The 24,609-nt window shown below is 41.9% G+C and overlaps 1 protein-coding gene across 3 annotated transcripts in view; it reads left to right on the plus strand.

The window, feature by feature from the left end:
• Nucleotides 1-24,609, plus strand: part of TNS2 (tensin 2) — a 167,497-nt gene that overhangs the window by 85,350 nt on the left and 57,538 nt on the right. For all 3 annotated transcript variants that reach the window (XM_083356192.1, XM_083356193.1, XM_083356194.1), the window contains exons 4-6: nt 15,628-15,666; nt 20,813-20,851; nt 21,720-21,769. In XM_083356192.1, coding sequence (XP_083212318.1) covers nt 15,628-15,666; nt 20,813-20,851; nt 21,720-21,769 — 128 coding nt within the window. The remainder of the gene's footprint in view (nt 1-15,627; nt 15,667-20,812; nt 20,852-21,719; nt 21,770-24,609) is intronic.

Here is a 24,609-nt window from a genome sequence, read left to right on the forward strand (position 1 = left end):
TTGTTTAGCTTCAGCAGTACTATAACAGTATCTTCAGACTTGCTGGGAGATTCCAAGAAATACAGTCCCCAGACATCTAGAAGCCACCATGTTGTAAAGGTTGGGCTATATGGTATCTGGTGTTCTTCCTTAGATGGTTCATTAGGACTCTTTCCTCTCTAACCTTGCTAGCTATCTCCATCTGTTTTCAGCCTGGATGGCTGCCATTTATATTCTCTCCAACCGATCATTTCTGCACCTTACAATTCAATCAGAGGCAAAAGCACTGGTGCGTTTCCCAAGGATGTTACTGTTAAATGTTTAGTGCCAGCCATTGGCAGTTCCCCAAAAGGGTCATCAGATGGAGGCAAAGAGGCTTCTTTGCTTCCACTGATGAGCCAAGGGTCTCGGACCCCTACAGCCCCATTGACGAGAGAGTTTTATGGTCAGGGAGGGACCAAGACCCCCCATAAATACCTCTGCACGAGGGGCTGCTCTTTGCTTCTAGCCTCTTCTTCAGTTTAGTTCTTGTTCTGTTCCAGTTATGTAACGCTAGCTTGCTTTCTATTTCTTTTGTTCTCTCTCACATGCAGGCATGGATGCCTTCATGCCAAGTAATTCTTTCTCTTTAATCTATCATGGAATAAAACTTAATGTGATTGCATCTCTGCGTGATGCCTTTTACTTGGAAGCACCTTAACGATCCATCGACCTCATGAGATCATCTCACAGTTACAGGGATCCAGATTGGGATATTATTTTTTTTGCAGGATAATGGAAGTAGGAAGGAAACCAAGTGAGGTCACCTCTGCCTCTTCTGTGGGACCAATTTCTGATATCCTGAAATTCAATCCAGGAAAGCTTTTTGAGAGTTGATTCCTTGGATGCATATGAACACACCTGTTCTGCTCCAAGGTGTCACCTCATGTGATTTCATTCAGGGATGATCTCTGGAGTTGAACCAGGTCGGTCTGGGAGATCGGGATCTCTGGCCCTTTAAGTCAGCATGGGGCTGTTCTTCAAAATTGTGTAATTATGGAGCGCAGTTTGCCTTGGAGAGAGGCCAAGGACTGCAGCTGGAGGAGAAGCCACTTGACTTCAGTCTGCTGTTGTTTGGGGACTTTTCTCCTTTTCACCGAAAAAACAACAACCACCAGGCTGTTTTCGTAAACGCAGCTCTGCTTTCTGGAAGGAAAAAAATGGGAATTTAGGAGGGAAGGAGGCTGAGAAACAGAGAAAAGCAACAGAGGCACCGAGAGACCAGATCATGTGCGGTTTTAGTCCCCGTCCGTGGGAAAACTAGCGCTGCTCGTTCCCTCAGCCCTACTGGTGCCTCTTCTGGGAAGCTCTGTGTTGGAGTGAGAAGAAGTCAAAACATCTGAGTAACTGCCTGGACTGGGCAGAGAGAAGATCTGCCTCTGAACTGGCATAAGATTTGGCACTTGGAGCAGGTGCGTAGAGCATGTACTAGAATATCTTTTTTTTTTAGCATAAATGTCCTTTCTTCCCTTTCCACAAGGGGGCAGCATTGCTTCCCTAGAGGTAATGCTAGTGAGCGGAAGCTGGGTCAATGGGACAGTTAGGTATGGGTAGGTGAACTAACAAACAAGGAAACTGCTTTTGCTTACTCTTTATTATTAACGTATGTTCTGTCCAATAAAAAGATAAGCCTATCAACAGTTATTATTTGGTATACAGAACATCTATATACCCAGCTGGTTTATTTCATTTTATTTTCTATGTTTATTTTCATTTTTAATGTGTGCCAATGTGCCCACAGTAAAAAATGACAATAAAGGTTATCTATCTATCTGTCTGTCTATCTATCTATCTATCTATCTATCTATCTATCTATCTATCTATCTATCTATCTATCTATCTATCCCTCCCTCCCTCCCTCCCTCCCTCCCTCCCTCCCTCCCTCCCTCCATCCATCCATCCATCCATCCATCCATCTATCTATCTATCTATCTATCTATCTATCTATCTATCTATCTATCTATCTATCTATCTATCCACCCACCCACCCACCCACCTACCTACCTATCTTCACTTACTTGGGCATTTATTACATTCATGTCTTGTCTTTCTTCTAAAGAACTCAACTTTAGTGCTCTGGGCATGCCCCTTTTCCATTTTATCTCCATGGTAGACTTATGAAGAAGGTTAGGCTGAAAATGTGATGGCATCAAGGTCGATGTTTTAGTTCAGCAGGGAATTAAACCTGGCTCTTCCTATCTTATGCTATTTCTCCACCTTCTAGCATCATTCTAGGGCAGGGGCAGGCAACCTTGGCTCTTTTATGACTCGTGGGCTTCAAATCCCAGAATTCCTGAGCCAGCCAATTCTGGGAGTTGAAGTCCACGAGTCATAAAAGAGCCAAGGTTGCCTGCCCCTGTATCTAGGGCAAGGCTGAAACTTGTTCATGATGGTTGGGTTGACTCTCCACAGCAGTGGAAGTCACTAGTAGAGATCTTTAGCTGAGCTGCCCCTCTCTGAAATGACTGATATCATAAATAAGTAGAGAATGTCACTGCTTTAATGTCTGGGTATGCATCCTTCTCAGAGGAACCTGGTGATCTTAGAGACAATGCTGGAATAGATGGTTTCATACCACAAGGTAGCTTTAATCTGTCTTTCTAAAATGTAGGGTAGTTTAAAACTATAACATATTTGGACATATAGCTTTACTTATACAGCCTGAGTGGAAAATGTCTAAACGACTGCTTGTTATGTGACCCTTTCATGTTCAGTGAGGTCTTAATCAGAGAACATCCTCCATTGCTTTCAACTTCAAATGTTAACTAGCCTGTGATTGCAAACAGGGCCTTTGCAATCATCTTATAGTTGTGTAATGCATCTCGGGGATATGGTGATATTTTTTTAAATTACTTGTTAGACATCAACCAAAGGAAGTAATTGCAATCCTTGGAGCATTCCCCATATATATATATATATATTTCCATATTTGTTTGGTTTCCCCCTTTTGTTCTAATGAGCATGGTAGCTCTTCTATACGTGCTGAGTTTGAGGGTAGCACTCAGCTGGCCTCGGGTGATGCCAAAAAGCTAAGTAAGGTCAGTGTTTGGATGGAATGCTTGGATATGGAAAAAATCCTAGGTCAGTAAACTTGACGGGGAAGTTTTAGAAGTTCCAGAAGAGAATTCCAAACCACTTCTATATTGTTGCCAAGAAAACATGGATATGTCCAGGAAATCATCAGCAGTACAGTTCAACTTGAAGGACACTTAGAGAGAGAGAGAGAGAGAGAGAGAGAGAGAGAGAGAGAGAGAGAGAGAGAGAGAGAGAGAGAGAGAGAGAGAGAGAGAGAGAGAGAGAGAGAGATGATAGATAGATAGATAGATAGATGATAGATAGATAGATGATAGATAGATAGATGATAGATAGATAGATAGATGATAGATAGATGATAGATAGATAGATGATAGATAGATAGATAGATGATAGATAGATAGATAGATGATAGATAGATAGATGATAGATAGATAGATAGATAGATAGATAGATAGATAGATAGATGATAGATAGATGATAGATAGATAGATAGATAGATGATAGATAGATAGATGATAGATAGATAGATAGATAGATGATAGATAGATAGATGATAGATAGATAGATAGATGATAGATAGATGATAGATAGATAGATAGATAGATAGATAGATAGATAGATAGATGATAGATGATAGATAGATAGATAGATGATAGATAGATAGATAGATAGATAGATAGATAGATGATAGATAGATAGATGATAGATAGATAGATGATAGATAGATGATAGATAGATAGATGATAGATAGATAGATAGATAGATAGATAGATAGATAGATAGATAGATAGATAGATAGATAGATAGTCTCTCCCTCCCTCATTGGCAGTCTTGGAATTTCATATACAGGTGAGATGACCTAACAAAGCAGCTAGAGATAGTTACTTTGAATAAACAACTAAAAAAAATAATTATCATAAAAACTATGAAGCTACCTATTTTCACATGTGGTGGACTTGTAGAAATATAAAAGCTTTTTGGATCAAAATTTGGTGGAACATTCAAAAGATTTTTAAGAGAAAGATAAAGTTCTCTCCGCAATTGTTTTTATTGGGTATTGTGGTAGATTGTGATGTTAAAGAAATTAACTTGATGTTGAACATGATAACAGCAGCACAGTTACTGGCGGGACAATATTGGAAGAAGGATAGTTTGCCCACTATAGAAGAATGGGTGTTTAAAGTTTCGAATCTTGCAGAAATGTCTAAGATTTCTGCTTATTCGAAAGATCATTCACAGGAAAGATATATTTCAGTTTGGAGGAGATGGATAAATTATATTCAGAACAAATATGGGACTAAAAAGTTCCATTTAGCTTATGAGTAGATTTTAGTGGGGTATTGTTATTGGTACTTTGTTTGTAGTTACGGTATGTTAAAGGGGAGTTAAAGCACATTATGAATTTGGTTAATTGTATATTATGCATAATTTTTATTTAGAATATGATTATTGTAACTATAATCCTGTATTTAGCTCTGGGAAGTGGGGGGGAAGTGGGTGGGTTTGGGGTGGGAGGGATTTGGGGATATATTGTAAAATTTTGTTTTTGTAAAACTCTTTAATAAAAAAAATAAAAATAAAAACTATGAACAAGCTTTTTCCCTGTCCTATTTAGGTGAGGGAGTCTCTTGATCATGCATGTTTTTCAAACTATTTAAACTTTGCACAGGGTGGATGGCTTAACTATTTGGTGACTCATTCTGGTTAGTTTATTTTGCAATGTCTTCTTTGCAATCCCTTTCCATCTCTGCCTTGCCTCGGACTTCAACTGACTTGAGGTTGCTGGGGAAGGCATCAGCTATTTGCCTCATACACTTTTGGATGATTCACGGAATGTTTCCTCTCGGCGTCTGATGGATATTTGGAAGTTTGGAGCTGGAGAGCCTTATGAGTGGCCTCCAATTGCATTTCCTTGTGACGTTGTCACTTTTTGCTTTCCCCTGTGGGCATCTGGACTGGCTTTGCTTCCATAAGTCATCTGGAACTGCTTTGCTCTGCAAGCATTTCAGCACTGCTGTATCTAGTCAAGCTAGCTGTTTTGCTCTCTCCAACTAACAGCCAACCAAATCCTTTGCTTGGGGTGGAATGTTCCCTGAGTTAAAAAAAAATCCTTGATAGTAGAAAACCAGCATTTCAGGAAGATAAGAGCTAGTTCAGCTTCCTTGCGGTTCTGTATGAGGATAGTTTTAGAACAAACCTTCTCTCCAAGTGGCTTTTAAAAGTTGTTTTAAACCATTAAAACCAACTGGAAATTACAGCTTGATTTAAGAAAACTGGAAACAGGAATCCAGTATTTTTATGAGCTTCTAGAAAAATAGTGTGAATAGAGGAGTTTCATGGTATTATCTTCAGGATGTGTCAGCCAGATAGCTGTGCATGTTGTCTTCTAAAAAAATCAGTTTAAAGTGCCTGGACAGGTTTGAATGAATATAAATAAGCATGAACAAGCTCAGCTCAGTTTTCAAAGTCCTTTGCAAACAATTAATCCAATTCATACCTCTGGGAAGGAGGGAGGAAGGAAGGAAGAAGAGATGAGATGATGCTTGGGAGAAAATGAATGAAGGACTAATCTGAGACCTAAGTCTTATTCTAGAGATGACATCCAAAACCTGCAGCTCTTGATGGAGTCAAAACCCCTTGGGCTAATCAGGCTTTCAAACAGCCTGATCCTTCCTGAACTATTGACAGGCATGGGATTCAATGTTCAGTGTTTAAACTGAGAAGTTTAAACAGTTTTAATATAAGATTCAAATCCATTTTAAAAAAAATTCTTGCCGCCTGAAAAGGTTCAGCTCACTTATTCCTTCTTCACTGTACTTGGAAGGGGTGGCCCAGATCCTGGGATCAAGATGAGATCCTTTTGAGAACAGGCATGTTGGTCATCTTGAACTTGCCCTCTGGGCTTCCTTGCCTATATGTGTAGCATGTGGAAGAGAAGGAGAATAGAAATTCCCTCCCCATTCAAAAGTTGGTCCCTTTACTTAGCAGTTGTAACAGGGGTGTAAAGAGGAGCTTTTCTCTGGTTAAGGAGCAGGCCAGCTGAGGCTGCAGGCTCGGCTCTTGAGCTATGCCGACATTTTAGCCTCTCCTGTAGTTTCCCACATCCTGATGACCTCCCCCCTTTGTCCCAGGGGCTGGTCCAGATGTTTTCCCAGGCTGTGGTTTGCTTGAGAGATGAATGGGGAGGGAGGGAGCAAGGAAGAGGAAGGAGGAGGGGATAGCACAAAACTTCCTCCAGAACATCCATTCTGTGCAAGATCTGCTTAGCATCCCCAAAATTTCCCACAGATGATGGATTGGAAAACATTGAGCTTGATGGGAAGGGGGAGGAATTGTATTTGGGGAAGGATTTCATGTTCTGTCTGGAGTAGAGGTGAACCCATATCAAGCATCACTAGGATGGGAAACAGAACAAAAGTTATCTGTGTTTTTGATTGGAATGTGGGGAGCTGTGATGCAGCATACATAGCAAGCTCTAAGTTGGGGAAGGGTGATCAACGTACTTGCCAAAGTAGGCAAAAATATCTTTTCCTCCTGCTTTTGAAAATCCAACTGCTGTTTTTTTTTATTTTCATTGCTAGTTTTCTGTCCTTCACAAATGGCCTGACCTAGACACAAACAGCTGTTTTTGTGTACCAATACGTACTTCTTTCATGGGCGTATCGTGGCTTTTGCTGTGGTGCAACTGAAGAAGCAGCCATCCTTTCCATAGTGTTTTCACCTGTAAGAATAATTCCTGGAATTAAGATTTGGAAACTTAGCTCAGTAGTATTTAAATCCTAATTGTTGAAATATGATCCTATACTGGGAGTGGATTGGATGGCTAGCCTCCCATCAGTTAGAATCCACAGAATGCTTCACGCAAAGTATAGGATTTAAAACTCATGATTGATGCCCATGTTTAACTCGTATGCTTTTCCTTTTAACTTCGTTGACATCCTATTTAGACATTTATTTAATAGAGATTAGTACAAATCAGCCTGAATAATCCAGAATTGGGGCAGCTGCAATTCTCAAGCCAGACACATTTGGAAAGGCATCCAGGTGAAGAAAAGTTTTAGGGAGAAGGAAAATTTCCTTCGGTTCTAAGAAAAAGATTGTGTGGAACCAAAGAATCCGGCTGATTCAACCATTCCTCCAAGGCAGGTGTCCCCAAGCCCTGGTCCGTGGACCAGCATCATGCTGCAGCATGCCAACAAGCAAAGTCCCATCCGCTGGATGCAAGCAGAACACCAAACCACGCCCCCTCTGGTCTGCAGAAAAACTTTTCTCCATGGAGCTTGTCCCTGGTGCCCAAAAGGTTGGGGGCCTCTGCTCTAAGGCTTCAGAAGAGCACTGGCCGGAGGGGTTTTGGGTTTTTTCCCCCCTTTTTAATTAAAACATGAAAAAACGAAACACTTGGTGCCACAGCCCTGCCAGAATCCCTTTTTAACAGAGGCTGCTTGCTTAATTGTACCCTCGCTCCAACACAGTGTAATTTCAAAATGTGTTGATAGTTGGTTTAGGCGAAGGCTCGTGACCTGCCAATTTACACTCCAGCCACAATTCTGGATTTGCATCTGTGGATTCACGGTGGATTTGCACGCCACTCATCCTCTGGCTTCTAAATTGCCCAGCACTTCCAGAGATCGCTGTTGAATTTCTCCGCCCAATTCCATTATTTGGTTTGACCACGCATGTTCCAGATATGAGAAATAAGCAACTGAGATTTTTAGAAAACCCCCACACAATTCAATTATTACCACTGTTTTGTGGATGCACATATGAAACCTTGTCACATGTACAGTATGTGCAAATCTCTAAAATGTAATCAAAATTTGCTCCGTGCAAAAAGCGCTCCTCTGCTTAAAGTCTCCTTCCAGGAGAACCTAGTCCCTGGGGATCTCATGGGCACATTCATATAATTTTATGGGCAGCAATGCAGGTAGTCCTGACTTACAAATTTTCATTTAATGACCAAAGTTGCGGCATCAATGAAAAAAGTGACATGACCATTTTCCACATTTACAACCATTGGAGCATCCCCATGGTTAATGTGATCAAAATTCGGACACTTGGAAACTCTTTTATCATGGTTGCAATATTCATGACATGTCCCAGGGGCATGGGACCTTTTGCAAACTTCTGACAAGGAAAGTCAATGGGGAAGGCATATTCACTTAACAACCGTGCAACTAACTTAACAACTGCAGTGTTTCACTTAACAACTGCGGCAGGAAAGGTGACAAAATGGGGCACCTTTTACCACCTGAACGACTGTCTCACTTAGCAACAGAAATTTTGGGCTCAGTTTTGGTCATAACTCAAGGATCACCTGCATAGAAGCAGCTTGCCACAGCATTCTTCCAGTTGTTTTTTTTTAAAAAAAAAACAACAACATTCCACTACGGTACTATAGCCTACAGGCCAGGAATTCCCTTGTGGTCTCAAGTCCAATCATAATCAATCTGGATATGTCTGAAAAAGAGGAATGCATAAGCGAGTGTTTGATCACCCACTGTATATGTATAGGTTTGAGGAAGCATACTGTACGTGAAGGAGTGCAGCATAATGAATTGCTGCAGTTGTTAAGTTAGTAGCACAGTTGTTAAGTGAATCTGGCTTCCCCACTGACTTTGCTTGTCGGAAGGTCGCAAAAGAGTATCGCACGACCCCGGGACATTGCAACCGTTAAAAATATGAGTCAGTTGCCAAGCATCTGAATTTTGACCACGTAACCATGGGGATGCCGCAACAGTCGTGTGAAAAACAGTCATAGGTCCCTTTTTCCCCAGGGCTGCTGTAACTTTGAATGGTCACTGAATGAACTGTTGTAGGTCGAGGACTGCCTCTATGTAGGTCTGAGGGAAGATTATTTAGGAAGAGGACAGGTATGTGTGAGATGTGTTGTGTGTAAAGGAACATACCCAATTCCTGTACGCAAACGGACTTTCAGTCCGGCAAATTGTATACAGCCCTTGGCCAAGAACATTTTTCAACCCTGATTGAAGCCGAACGGCCTGAGTGATTACATTACTGTAGTCATAACAGTTAATTAAAAGCATACATGCAGGAACGCTCAGTGGAAGACTTAATCTGGTTATACTCAGCTCGGAGCAGCTGCAGCAAAAACTCTTTCAGCCATATTTGTTATCGGGATGAGGTGTTCTGGAGAAGTGGGAAAATGCAACGGGCTGTGCAATGGCATTTCGTGGGCAATGTTTGAACATGGTATTGAGCTGGGGAGAAGTCTGAAATTTGCAGGGTTTCTTTTAAAAATTTGTTTATTTATTTGTATTTTGTCTTTCTTGTTTTTACAAATAACTCCAGGTGGCAAACATGCAACCCACCTTCCTCCTCCTATTTTCCTCACACCAACCGCCCTATAAGTCAGTGTTGTCAAGCCCAATCGCAACGCAACTCCCGTATCCCGTATTGACGGCGCCAGGGTGGGCATGGCCTGTGTGGGCCAGTTGCGGCCAGTTGGCTGCGAGTTTGATATGCCTGCTATAAGTGAATTGGGCTGAGAGAAAGTGACTGTCTCAAAGTCACCCAGCTGGCTTTCATGGCTAAGGTGGGACTAGAACTCACAATCTCCTAGTTTCCAGCCTGGTGCCTGAACCACTAGGCCAGGGGTAGGCAACCTTGGCTCTTTTATGACTCGTGGACTTCAACTCACAGAATTCCTGAGCCAGCCATGCTGAGGAGAAATGGAGAGTTTCCAAGCTGAGCCATGCTGGCTCAGGAATTCTGGGAGTTGACGTCCACGAGTCATAAAAGAGCCAAGGTTGCCTACCCCTGTACTAGGCCAAACTGGCTCTCTCGGAGTACCAAGTGTGTGGAAGATTTCAAAATTTGATAAATAAATCTACCCAAAAGTGGAAAGGGGGTGAACAGTTTTGGAACAGTTTCACTCTTCATCAAAATGAACTTCTTTCTTTCAATGATACTGACAGTCAAAATGTGGATGGTATTTCTCTCTCTTTCTGAATGAGGACAATGCTTCCTGATGTCACTCTGAATTGACTATGGGATGTCCTGATGCCATCACATTTATTCTGTAACTTTGCCTAGGCACTTAACCAGGAAGAAGACTATGGTGGAAAAATAGGCTCTCCAAATCTGTGACAGAAACAACTGCTATAACTGCTATAGGAAAATATGGAGAGAAACATGTAATGAAAGTTTGGGGGGAAGTGAAATTTCTAGTACTGATTTTGAAAATTTTCACAAACAACATTAGAAGAGTTGTTGGACAATGAGATGGATGGCATATAAATTTAATGAATAAATAAATGTGTCCTTAATTATAGTGATAGGTGTGCTCTGTGCTCTATTAGCCAGACTGCATCTGGAAAAGTGTGTCGAGTTTTGATCACCACAATACAGAAGAGACATCAAAAATGTGACACAGGTGATAAGAGGCTTGGAAGCTAAATCTATACAAAAATGTTTGAATGAACTAGGTTTAAAGAAGAGAAGGGGAGACATGATAACAGCCATCTGATACAGATAAGGGTGTTAACAGAAAATAAACTGTGGGTTTATTCTCCATTGTGCCCGAGAGTGGGACAAGAACCAATGGATGGGAGCAGGAAATACAAACTCAAGAAGGAATTTCCTGATCATGGAAGTTTCTTACTTTGGAAGAAAGTCTGTTGAGGCAACAGAAATCAATGACTGGGTAGCAAATTTCATTCTGGTACAGAATGGATTGATCAAGACCTTCAGCTTAGCAGTGAAGAAGATCTTGAGTGTTGGAGTAAGTCAGGATTAAGGTTAGAGGGAACAGAGGCAGGGTAAGTTTCCTGCAATGTGGACAGCTAATTCATACTGACGTGATACACTATTGAGTAGAGAACGTTGCAATTTGGTAATTGGGAAAAGTTGATAGGAATGTTTCAAATGCTAGTAAAAAACATTCTGGATGATTGCTCCTCGCTTTTGGAAACAACCTGTACTTTTCATCAGTAGGCTCCCCAGGTAAAACTGCTATTGTAAAACTTTAATACACCCAATAGGTGGGGAAGGAGTTGTCTACTATTTGCAATGGTCCATTAAATGTGATTGTGTCAAATGCATGATGACATCATGGTGCAGTCATAATGAGAAATTTGGGCAATCATAATGAGTAATCTAGATGAGGAGTCCATTGTTTCAAGAAAACCCAGTAAACTGAGGTTCTTTCCTAATGTAGATTCTTTCCTAATGTATACAACTGGAATACTTCCACAGTCCTATTCATTCCGAATATGGTTGATCTTTCATTCATTGGATAAGATTTTTTGCAACCCACAAAAGGGAATCTTTTTAAAAATTTAAATGATGTGGTGAATTCTACAGCTAGCGTACATTTACAGAATTCTAGTGATGGTAATATAAGGAAATAATAATTCTGGAATTGGATCTAAAAAAAAATATGTTGGAAAAGAAGGGGACGATCAGTCTGTAATTGTGGCAGATTAAACAGTCCAGACACATGTTTTTCTATTTAATCTATCCTTTAGACTTTAAATAAAATCTACTCAGTTTTCTGTTTGGAAAAAAGGAATCTTATTTATGGAAATAAATCTGTAGCCATGTTTGCTGTTCTTATTAGAAAGCAAATTACTTGGTAAATTCCTACATTTAATACATTGAGCACAGTTTTTTTTTTAAAAAAATGACACACCATTTCATATTAAATGGCACTGTGTTAACTTTACCTTGCTAAAACGTTTGGGACTTTATGAAGAATAGAAAGCAACTATTGGGAAGAGCATTTGTGATGGAAATGAGGCAGAAGAGTGGTGGGCATGGATATTGTTGCTTTTCTGCTCCAAACTGTCTTTTTCAGTGGCTCTTCATTTGCCCAAGGTCAGGCAAACTTTTGTTTTTTAAATATATTGATTTTTTTACAATAACAATCTTTAGTACTTGGTAAACAACATGTTGTCTGGGTTTATATATTTAACAACAGTCAATAATAGTTAATTTCTATAATCAACATACTAACTAAAAATACCTTACCTCTCTTCTTCCAATAATATTCTCCTTTTGCCAACATTGAGCAAATATAGTTCTTAGTATTTTCAATACATATATAAAGTTGAATATACAGATTTTTCTAATATTTATGCGAATAACAATAGCACCAATATGTACCGTCTTTTCTGATCAGCTTGTTTTACAATTGCGTTTGCAAAAAATCATCTTATGTTAAATCGTTATAGGTCCTCTTTTCAGAATTCTTATTTAAACTTAATTTTCCCTCAGTAATCAAAACATTTCTTGTCAATTATAATTTTCTCAAAATTGACTATATTTAAATATCCAAAACGTTTCATACATTTAAATCATCCCAGTATTTTGCATTTCACATATCATAAAAAAATACCATACTACTTGTAAATCATATCTCTCTTATTATAAAACCCATTCATGTCTAACATTTAACTATTCTTTCAACCATATTCAAACAAGTGTTTAGTCATGTAGTACTCCATCTGGTAGGTCAAATCATCTCTCTTGAGTCTAGCTGTCGCCTTTTTCTTTTGCCAGGCAGCTTTCTGAATCAATGTGTTCAGCTTGCCAGGGGGTTCTTCCTGTATTTTTTATAAATGTTGTTTATAACTGTTCTTAGTTGGTACTTTTGGACTTTGGATGCCGGTAGCTTGGGCTAGTCATCGGAGTGCAGCTAGCCTTTCTCCTGTTTGGTTGGAGGGCTTCCCCCAGATCAAATGAATTGACCAATGTCTTTCCGTGATCGATGGGGGAGGGGCCCTCCTTCATCATTGGCTCTCCTGGGCAACTTTAGACCCATTTAGGGTCCCCTGGCAGGGCGAAACCAGCCATTAGGTGCGGAGCTCCACAATCCCTTGGCTGTGTGTTGCTACGACGCAAAACCCCAAGATCATGCAAGATCAGGCTAGTGTGGACCTGTGGAATTTGGGGAGCAAGTTGTCCACACTTTCACAGAATGGCTGTCATGATTGGCATGGGCAGCTAAAAGATGCCCATCTTCCGGAATAAAACTAGGGAGGATAGTCCCCATTCCCCACCATTATTCCAACTTAGCGTGGCTCATTATCTGTATTAGGCATATTGCCAAATAAAGCCTTTGGCTGTGAGCAACCAAAAGTTTTATCTCCTAAAAATGGAAAATAAGTGGAATTAAAACTGATGTTAGTGCTTTGCTTGGACGCAGGTCAGGTGTCCCTTCTTTAAATCTTTGCAGCAAAAACTAGGTGGGCCTCACCACTGCTCTAACTCAAGCAACAGAGCCACCCTGAATGTGTTAAATTGATACCCAGGAGGGAGCAATGTAGCATCCTCCAGGGAATTGGTCTGTTATTGATTTATTTTTATCCATCTTTATTATTTTTATAAAAAGCTCAAAGCGGCAAACATTTCCCCACAACAACAACCCTCTGAGGTGGGTTGGGCTGAGAGAGTGACTGGCCCAAAGTCATCCAACTGGTTTTCATGCCTAAGGCAGGACTTGAACTCACGGTCTCCTGGATTTTAGTCTGATGCTTTAGCTACTAGACCAAATTGGCTCTGTACGTGTGGAGGGTACTATCTTGCCTTCCATTATATGTTTCAATACGCTGTTTGGTTTCAGCAAGAGCCATGAAATAATTATATTCTGATTAGACATGTGTCCAAACACGTATGTGTATGTGCATATTTGTATTAGCCTTTTTGTATGTAGGCAGGCGATGCTCAGTAGCTGAAGTACAACTGGATGGAAAATTGTTTGAGGGATGTTTGTCGCAGCCAAGTTAACACGTTATCCACCAGTCATTGAACCAGCAAAAGGCTATACTAACATACAGTTTGCTGCTTCCCTTGGCGATCCCTCACCTGCTGTAAGTTCAATGACAATAAAGACTGCTGTCATTATTCACTGTGTAGACGGCATATTAAGGAAGTGGGAGAGGTAGATTTCTCTAAATGTCACCAGCTGGTGAGAAAACATCCTCTGTCACTCCTCTCCAAATGAGCTGGAGTTGGGGAGGAAGTGAGTTTTTTTCCAGGTGGCTTCATTAGAACTTCAGCCACCGGTCAAAACTCAGTCTAGTTTTGTGCAAGTGTTTTGGGTAGGCACGTTCAAAGGGAGTCCAGGTATCAGCTGATAGATGAATTTTGAACATGAGGTTAGCACTGTTCCAATGTCTGCTAAACCCAACATTCAAAGAAGCCAACTAACAGTTGTCAGCATGGGGAAACTGCTATCAGACGTCAGCCCTTGACTTTGCTGCCCTTTGCTGGTCAGCTGCTGGTCACGTTGCTCTAGGTCAGAGGTAGGCAACCTTGGCTCTTTTATGACTCGTGGACTTCAACTCCCAAAATTCCTGAGCCAGCCATGCTGAGGGGAAAGGGAGAGGTTTCCATGCTGAGCCATGCTGGCTCAGGAATTCTGGGAGTTGAAGTCCACAAGTCATAAAAGAGCCAAGGTTGCCTACCCCTGTTCTATGTCATAGAGTCAGAGCTAGACTCAAAGATATGGAAGGGAGAAGGAGAGAACTGGGTTCTCCACTGTCCAAAAAGAATGGCCTTATAAACCTTACTAGCCAAGAGCTGCTTGGTTCCTCCCCCTCCTTAGGGGTAATCTTACTGCACTACTCACAGAAAATTGTACCCTTGCAAAAACTGCATTTTTGTTACGGTCAACTTAAGGCTACCTTATGGGGATTCAGTGAAGGCAACATCATGACTCAGCAAAAAAAAAAAAAAAGTAAGGAAAAGTTCTGAGAAGCTTTCCAAAAGATGATGCTTCCGTTCAGACCGTTACAAGTTGCCCCCCAAAAACCTTGTGCAGCTACTCCATCTTATGCCCCCTGAGCAGTTTTGCTGCAGAAAGACAAAAATTAACAAGAAATACGGCTGTTGTGAAATAAGAAGGTTCGAAGTGGAAGATGGCTGCGGAATCATAGGCCAGATGCTGGCTTTATGAAACCTTTTTCTGGAAGTATCTGGAGTTAAGACATTTTAAGTTAGGGACAACGTATGGTTGTGGGAGGGGAGACCCTAACTGGGGTTGAGGTCTCACCCGGATCACCGGATCGGCCTGGGTCTCTACCCTTTATCCTCCTTCACTCACAGGAGGCAAAAGGGTGGGGTGGATCATAATAGCCCTTTGGTCTCTTACGGGTCACAAGGAGCGCCCTGGCAGTTCCACCAGGCGAGAGGGAAACGCAGCGGCCTGAATAGCCTCACTGTTTCTTCCCACCTGGGTGGGGTGCTCTTCTGTGTTTGTTTTTCTCTATGGTACCCCCTGTGCCAGATCTGGCCGTGCTGTCTTGCAGCCCGATGAATTGCTGCCTGTATATGTGCTGTTGTTGGAAGGGCCCGGCCCCAGTCAAAGGAAACACGCAGATGGGAAGGAGGCAACTTCTGCTTCTCGGAGAGGGGCACCGGGGGGGGCGGGACCAGAGACTTCTCTCCTGCCCCTCTGCCCCACGTCCTACTCTGGGGAAAGAGAGGAGATCTTCAGATGTCTTTGCAAAGGTCTCCGTTTTGGGGGGACTTGGAGGATGTTGGCGTCTTCAAAGCTGAACCGCCATGTGCACTGGGACTCATCTCTCTCTCTCTCTTTTTTTTCTTTTCCAGGTGCCCTCTTCTTGCCAGCCCCTCCCTCCAAGTGAACTGGTAAGTGCCCGCTCTTTCGCCACCCACTTGACCCGCATAAATACTTTCCAGAGGAGAAAGGAGGGGTAGCCACTTGTGGTGAGGTTGACAAAAGGGCCTTGTGGTGATTTGAAGACTTTGGGGGATAATAAAAATGCTGGTGATTAAAAGTGGGCCAAGACGCTTTTATGGCTTCCTGACAGGTGAGAGCTGTGGATCTGTGCATGTAAAGCGATTATAACGTGTCGGCAAGTGTGGCTCTGTATAGCTGCCTTTTTTAAAAGGGGGATTTACCTTCGGGTTTTTCTCTTCTGAATTATGATCTCACATAATTGCCCGTTTCGGCAAAGTTTTGGAGGCATGTAAGAATTGATTTATTTTTCCCGTAGCCTGCTCTTTCATTGCTCTCCAGTATTTTAGAATACAGTACGCTGGCTCGGGTTTTTTTTATTTAATTCAAAATTTGTGTGGCTGATTTATTTAGGTAGTCTTTAAAATACTTCCAGTGTTTGATCCTTATCACTTTTATTACTCGTTTTTGAAGAGCAGGAAAATCTTTAGTCAGGAAGAAGTCGGAGCTGTTTCTGTTGTTTCACAAACCGCTTTCCCCAATGTTTCCAGGTACAGTAAGGTGTTCCCAGGTTTTGCCTACCCCACAGAAAGATGCTGTCTGCTCCCTGACGCAAGATTATTTTAGGGCAGGGGGCTGCTCACAGAACAAAGCAGCCTGTGTTCTGTAGGTGCCCCACCATTCATTCAAAGTGTATCTGTGAGTGAAATTCTCTTTTTCCGCTGTAACCTGGACATGTGTCGATTCAGCACACTTTATAAATAGCTACTTTTTTCTGTTCAGTGAATGCTTGCTTTTTTCTCTCTCTCTTTTGCTTTTTCTCTTTTGGTGAAGTAATATATGCATTTATTTTTATCCAGGATGACATGTCTTGAACTAATGGTTTCCATTTAGATCAGGCTTGTCCAACCTTTTGCCTTGGCCTGGGCCGTGATAGATAGATAGATGGATAGAGATAGAGATAAAGATAGAGATAGAGATGTTGTTGTTAGTTGCGAAGTCGTGTCCGACCCATCGCGACCCTATGGACAACGTTCCTCCAGGCCTTCCTGTCCTCTACCAACTTCTGGAGTCCATTTAAGCTCACGCCTACTGCTTCAGTGACTCCATCCAGCCACCTCTTTCTCTGTCGTCCCCTTCTTCTCTTGCCCTCAATCTTTCCCAGCATTAGGCTCTTCTCCAGTGAGTCCTTCCTTCTCATTAGGTGGCCAAAATATTTGAGTTTCTTACATTCCAGGTTCCTATGGAGAAAAAATCTTTACAGCATCAGACTTTCCTTTCACCACCAGATACATCCACAGCAGTAATCCATGAAGGTGAGATATAGATAGATAGATAGATAGATAGATAGATAGATAGATAGATAGATAGATAGATAGATAGATAGAGATACAGATATATACACTAAAAAAATCACATCGTAATGTTAAAAGTTTATGATTGATCTTGTGAGCCACATTACTAATTGTCCAGGGCTGGAGATTGGACGTGCCTGATTTAGATGATCAGCTTAGTCATAATAGATAGCATTTTGGTTGAACTAACCAAATATTTCCTATTTTGGCTTCTCTGCAGTAAAGATGGTTCAATCTACTCTCCCCCTGCTCCATCTCCCATGTCTATGGTTTAAGAGAATCGATCCATAATACTTTGCCCTGGCCAGTTTAGTTGAGACGCAGTTGGAAAGCAAAAGCCCAAAATTTCTGTTGTTAAGTGAGACATTTGATGTGAGTTTTGCCCCGTTTTATGACTTTGCTTGCCACATTTGTTAGGTGAATCACTGCTGTTGATAAGTTAGTAACTCGGTTGTTAAGTGAAATCTGGCTTCCCCCGTTTCCCCCATTGCTTGTCAGAAGGTTGCAAACGTATCCTTGGGACGCAGCAGCGGCCATAAATATGAACTGGTTGAAAAGCATCTGAATTTTGATCACCTGATTGTGGGGATGCTGCAGAGGTCGTAACTGTGAAAAACGGTCATAAGTCACATTTTCCAGTGCTGTTGTAACTTTGAAGAGTCACTAAACGAACTGCTGTAAAGTGGAGGACCACCGGTATTTCCTTCCTTTCTCAGAACCAGGTTTCAGATGAATTATAGCAAGTGGATACCTGAGAATGGGGGGGAAAAATCTTTTTACACTTTAATTGTTGTCATGAGAGCAAGGAAGATTGATAGGAATTTGAAGATCTGTTTAGTCCCCCTTAATTAGTTTAAGTTCCTCCCACCTTGCCAGCAGACAACCAAACTGTAAATTTTATCTAATACAAAAGGGAGCAGCACAACAGTTTTGAATCAGCTGATTCTTTGCCCTTAGTTTATTTTACTCCCTTCTTGCAATTAGGCCTTCATGTGACCATGTGCTGTTTCCAAACATGAAGCAACGTGTGCGCCAGATCTCTTGCTTGCATTCTGCGGAACAAAAAAAATGGATCTAAACTTGCGTCACTGTGTGCCTGTTCCATCTGTGCAATAGCAGTAGCACTGAGACTTATATTCCGCTTCACAGTGCTTTACAGCCCACTCTAAGCGGTTTACAGAGTCAGGCTATTGCCCCCAACAATCTGGGTCCTCATTTGTCCGACCTCGGAAGGATGGAAAGGCTGAGTCAACCTTGAGCCAGTCAGGATCGAACTGTTGAACTGCTAGCAGTCAGCAGAAGTAGCCTGCAGTACTTCTTCCTTACCACTGCGCCACCAGGGCAAAGCATTGGACTGGGTTTTCTGCCTCTGAATGGCCACCCCATTCACGAGTGACCTCATCTTCACAAAGGTGCGGGGATTAGGGGTGAGAGTTCAGCAGAAGTGAAGTCACACTGACGTCGTTGAAGGGAAGGCTGAAAGATTCAAGGGAGAGTGGAAAACACTCTGAAGGGGACCAAGGAAGGCCAAGATCGCCATGCAGCCTGTTTAACCTGGAGCTGTTGCTCTCAGCTCTGCCTTCTTGGTTTTTGTTCTTGTGTGAGCCGGGAGTGGCCTGAATTTCACTTCAAATCCTCTTCTCCTCGTACATTAGCGGAGAGCTGAACACATTGCAGCCTACAGGAACCATTTTGCGCTTCAGTTTGAGATGCAGACCACACAGACTCATCCCCAATAGCCTGCGTCTGTCTTCAACAGTGAAGGGATCCAGGGCCCGAAAACACCCTGCAACCAAGAAGGCTCCACACCCATTTGCCCCACCCAGGTGACCCCGAGAACACAGGTAAACCTCCAAGTGGCCACAACGACTCTCTAAAAGAAGGCAAACGACCAGCTGTCTGCAAGGGATATAAAACCTCCCATTCCCCCACCATCCAGTCAGAGCTGAAGAAGCTTCTGGGATGAGAAGCGAAACGTCTTCAAAGATAAAACAAGAAAGTCAAGTTGCCTGCTGGAAAAAAAAGGCAGCTTTGAGAGAACCACGACCTGGATGACTGAGAATTGCAACCTCCCGAGCAAAATCGTTTCTTTGTTGTTAGTTGCGAAGTCGTGTCCGACCCATCGCGACCCTGTGGACAATGTTCCTCCAGGCCTTCCTGTCCTCTACCATCTTCTGGAGTCCATTTAAGCTCACGCCTACTGCTTCAGTGACTCCATCCAGCCACCTCATTCTCTGTCGTCCCCTTCTTCTCTTGCCCTCAACCTTTCCCAGCATTAGGCTCTTCTCCAGTGAGTTTTTTTAGTTTTAGTTTAGTTTTATTAAATTTTTATACCGCCCTTCTCCCGAAGGACTCAGGGCGGTGAACAGGGCATATAATAAAAATACAAAAATACAAAAGTTAAAATAGAATTAAATTAAATTAATGCCCAAAATAAAACAATAAAATATACAAATATTTAAAACTCTAAATTAACTCCCCATCAGGCCAGGCCAGCTTGTTCGAATAGGTGGGTCTTTAACCCGCGCCGGAAGGAGCGGAGATCCGGTGCCATCCGGAGCTCAACCGGCAGTTGATTCCACAGAGCCGGGGCGCCCACAGAGAAGGCCCTCCCCCCTGGGGGCCACCAGCTGGCATTCTCTGACCGGAGGCACCCTGAGGAGGCCCTCTCTGTGGGAACGCACAGGGCGGAGGGGAGTTGACGCCGGCAGCAGGTGGTCCCCGAGGTATTCCGGACCCATGCCATGTAAGGACTTAAAAACCATCACTAAGACCTTGAGTCCTTCCTTCTCATTAGGTAGCCAAAGTATTTGAGTTTCAGCTTCAGGATCTGGCCTTCTAAAGAGCAGTCAGGGTTGATCTCCTCTAGGACTGACCGGTTTGATCGCCTTGCAGTCCAAGGGACTCGCAGGAGTCTTCTCCAGCACCATAGTTCAAAGGCCTCAATTCTTTGGCGCTCAGCCTTTCTTATGGTCCAGCTTTCACTGCCATACATTGCAACTGGGAAGACCATAGCCTTGACTATACGCACTTTTGTTGACAGGGTGATGTCTCTGCTTTTTAGTGTGCTGTCTAGATTTGTCATGGCTTTCCTCCCGAGGAGCAAGCGTCTTTTAATTTCTTGGCTACAGTCCCCATCTGCAGTGATCTTGGAGCCCAGGAAAACAAAATCTGTCACTACCTCCATTTCTTCCCCATCTATTTGCCAGGAATTGAGAGGGCCAGATGCCATGATCTTGGTTTTCTTAATGTTTAGTTTCAACCCAAGTTTTGCACTCTCCTTCTTCACCCGCAACAAGAGGCTCTTTAGTTCTTCTTCACTTTCTGCCATTAGAGTGGTATCAAAAATCGTTTCTACTTCTGTGTTAAAAAAAAGGTGGGGTATCAAAGAAAAACCCTGGAAAATTTTGCTCAGATATGTGGGTTACTCTTTGAAGTCTGGGTAGCAGTGACCTGTGTCCTGGGGGGGGGATTCTGAGTGGAGGGGGAAATGTATGTTCACGGGAGGTTGTTTGGGTGGCATCTCTTAGCAGGAAAACATCACTCGTGATTGCCAGTGCACGATTTTCCTTCAGCTCTGTGGTTAACAGCTCTCACAATTCAGTGAGCAGCAACATTCCTACCGAGAACTTTTTTGAAACTGTCCCTACGCTGTCATCTGCAATTTTATTGTTAATGCTCATTGGGGTGGGTTTTTTTCTTCTTCTTTAACTTAAACACGTGTCATCTTCCATATGTTTAGAGACGGAATACAGCCCCAGTCCGGCGCATTGAACATTTGGTAAGGCTCTCTTTGATACTTATTCCTCTGAAACCTCTGGGATCCTAGTCTGGCGTTCCAGCGATTATGTTGACACTAATCCCTAGGAGCGTGGGAAGATTTTTCTTCTTTGTTTTTGTAGTTAATGCTTTTGGACTTAAAGTCCTCGCTTATTTTGTGACTTAGTCATTAAAATCATGTGAAACTCAAGACACGTTATTAAAAGGCACTTCTATGCCTTGGCTCAAATTAGAGTGGTCAACTTTTTCTCCTTGCCTTTCTTGTGGGCGACACTTAATTTCAGCAGTCCAGATATTATTGTTCTAGTACAGAGATGAGAGCCAGTTGGTGTAGGATTAAAGGCACCAGGCTACAAAGCAAGGAACCCTGAGTTCTAGTCCCACCTTAGGCACAAAGCCAGCTGGGTGACTTTGGGCCCGTCACACACACTCAGCCCAAAGAAGCAGGCAAGGGCAATCCATTTTCAAGAAATCCTTGCCAAGAAACTGCAAGGACTTTTCCAGAGAGCTACCAGGGATCAATACTGCCTTACAGGCATGCCCACAGACACAAAACTACAGCGATGCATTACTTAGGCACTGCCTCAGATACAAGGGAAAGATTGATGAAGTGTCAAATCTCTGATCCCTCAGAATTAACTAGAAAAGACAACGCTAGTTGGAAATGTAAAATATTCAACATGGGTCCAAAAATTGGTGTTTTACCCATATTTTCCTGATTAATTTTGAAATGAAATTTAAATGAAATGTTCTTTCGTTGCACAGCAATATTTTCATTCGTTATGCTGTTGTTTTGCTTCTTACACAATATTTTTTCACGCTTGTTTGTTAGATGCTGACTTCTTTCCTATTTTTAAAAAAAATTTCAGGGCTCCACCAAATCCCTCAACACTGCAAAGCAACGGAACACATTGCCCAGGTACAGTCTGACACTAAATAATTATACTGGTCTTGAAATGCAGGGATGGTGAGGGAGGAACAGCTTTTAATCTTTTGGTTTTTTTTTAATGGTGAGCTATCTTTGTAGCCAGAGGCCATCTTGTAACTTTTGCAAAGAACAAATCTTCGAGAAGACATGGTCTAAAAATGCTGTTCTTTAAGGTGCCCATTCCTAATCAACCTTGTCTGAGCTTAGAAGCTAAACAGAGTTGGTCCTGGTTACCGCCTGGATGAGACACCACCAGGAAATCTATATTTGTCAACCCAACTGGGAAATAGATATAAAGGTAAAGGTAAAGGTTCCCCCGCACTTGCGTGCTAGTCATTTCCAACTCTAGAGGCCAGTGCTCATCTCCGTTTCAAAGCCAAAGAGCCAGCGTTTGTCCGAGGACATCTCCGTGGTCATGTGGCTGGCATGACAAGACGCCAAAGGTGCACGGAACGCTGTTACCTTCCCACCGTAGTGGTCCCTATTTTTCTACTTGCATTTTTACGTGCTTTTGAACTGCTAGGTTGGCAGAAGCTGGGACGAGTAACAGGCGCTCACTCTGCTACGCGGCACTCGGGATTCGACCCGCCAAACTGCCGACCTTCTGATCGACAGGCTCAGCGTCCTAACTCACTGAGCCACCACGTCCCTTTAAAATAGATATACATATAAATAAATTTAAAAGAAAAACCCTGGAAGAGGCAGTGAAAAACTGCTTCTGTATTGTTGCTGCAAAAACTATCATGGACTCATCTGAAATCAAGTTCTAAGAGAATCTGTAATCTTTTATTTTTAAAGTGCAGGAAACATGCATAAAACAAACATGCATAAGAACTAATTCTGATTGGTAATGCTCGATAGGAGCAAAAGGAAAGAGGAACTATTATGTTTACAGAATGAAGGGAATTGCTGCCATCTCGTATCCTTTTCATCCCTTTACAAATCTGCCAAAAACTAGACCCGAATAAAATAGGATATGTGATTTTAAATAGTAGGCAGTTTTGGAATTATGACTGCAGAAACATTGATTGCTGAGTTTACCATTTTTTTAATAATAAATGGCACTCTAGTCCACCACAGAACGATTGAACTACGGAACATTTTGATACTTACTAATAATCACAATTTTTGATCACCCGCATTACATTTTATTTGTAAATCCTATATGACCTTGGGTCAGTTACTCTCTCTCTTAGACGAAGGAAGCAGGCATTAGCAAGCCACTTGTGAGAAACCTTGCTACGAAAAATGCAAGGAGCAGTCCAGGCAGTCACCAGCAGTTAAAAAAAACCAAAACCCTGACTTTAAGGTAGGAAAAAAAGAAAAAAAAAGAATCTATACATAAGGAATAAAATACTGCATGCAAAGGAAACCCCACAGAGCAGTCGGTTCTCAACCTGTGGTTGGTCTGCAGGCCCCAGGGAGGTGGAGGCACAATGTCATCACAAAGCGTCTGTGAAGGCTTGAGGAAATGTTATGATTTAAATCTTGAGTTAAGTCTTGGGGGGGGGCATGGCCATGGTTCGTGGCCACAAAAGGTATTTAAAGAGGGTCCCTGGTGAAGAAAAGTTTGAGAACCGCTGCCTTAGGGTTCCTTAGAAACTTACTGAACTATTCCCCATCTTACAAACAAAATAAAGGGGTATACAGGAAGGTATACTGTATACACTGTTGTCCTGTCCTATTTCGTGCCTTAGAATAGTTGGCATGTAGAATCGCTCTTAAGGAACCCCTTTTAAATTATTACAAGTTCTAGAAATGATTTTCTTTCTCCATCTAGTTGAGAAGGAGTTGGTTAACTAGCCGCAAGATAAATGCTAAGCCACAGTATTTTGATTTCCAGATTGAAAGTAATACTGTTGGAAAGGAGAGGAATCTCTTTATTGTGAAAACGCATATTTCTTTTTCCTTTCTCTCGTGGGGTCCCTCATGTTTTCCCTCTCTGCTGCTGATTTTTTTCCCCTCCTCTTGTTTTGATACACTGACATGAATAACTCCAGTCATTTTGGAACTAGGAAGGAAATGGATTGGCACTGCATTGCATTTTAATTTGGCTATGGGGAGGGGGAAAGAGACAAGAAAGTGGCAATACATCTTGAATCAGTTGTCAGCGATGCCAGCCACCGGAGGATAAAACGGACAATGCCATGAAGTTGTATAAGTTAATAATGAGGGAGAAAAGTGAAAGAATTTTGGGTACCGTTTGCTTCATTCTAAAAAGATAAATACAGTGGCCTCCTTTTTTAAAAAAAACACAAAAACAATAAAAACACTATAAAAACAAAGAAGGAATTAAGAAGTTAAAATAGAGGACAGGAAGGTGCAAAGGAATAGAAGAAAATGAAAAGAAATAGAAAAAGGGTAACTTACCTCCAACTTTCTTCAATATAATTGTAAACATAACATACATAACCTTTTGATCTCAAATTCAACCGTACACAGTATTTCCACAACCATGAACATTTTTAATTGTCAAATGTCAAAATTCATGTAGCATTTCCTGAAGTTTCTAGCAAAAAGTCCAAAAGTGTCCACATAAAAAACAAAGCTAGACAAAGTCTTTTCTTTAATTAAAGTAGTTTATTTCGCCATCTCAGCCAGTTCCATTAACTTCATCATCCATTCTTCCATTGTGGGAATTTATAAGTCTTTCCATATCTCTGTGCCTACAACTCACTGCAGTTAATCTATATAATTAAAAACACTGTTTTTTTTCTTCAGTTGTTTATCTATCATGCTTGAACCCTTGCCTCCCTTTGATGCAATTAGTCAATCAGTAGCGGAGAGAAATTTTTAACAAAGTTCATCAGAATTGCCTCTTTTCCTTTGAC

This window comes from Vipera ursinii, assembly GCF_947247035.1.
Source record: "Vipera ursinii genome assembly, chromosome: 2".
Taxonomy (NCBI): Eukaryota; Metazoa; Chordata; class Lepidosauria; order Squamata; family Viperidae; genus Vipera; species Vipera ursinii.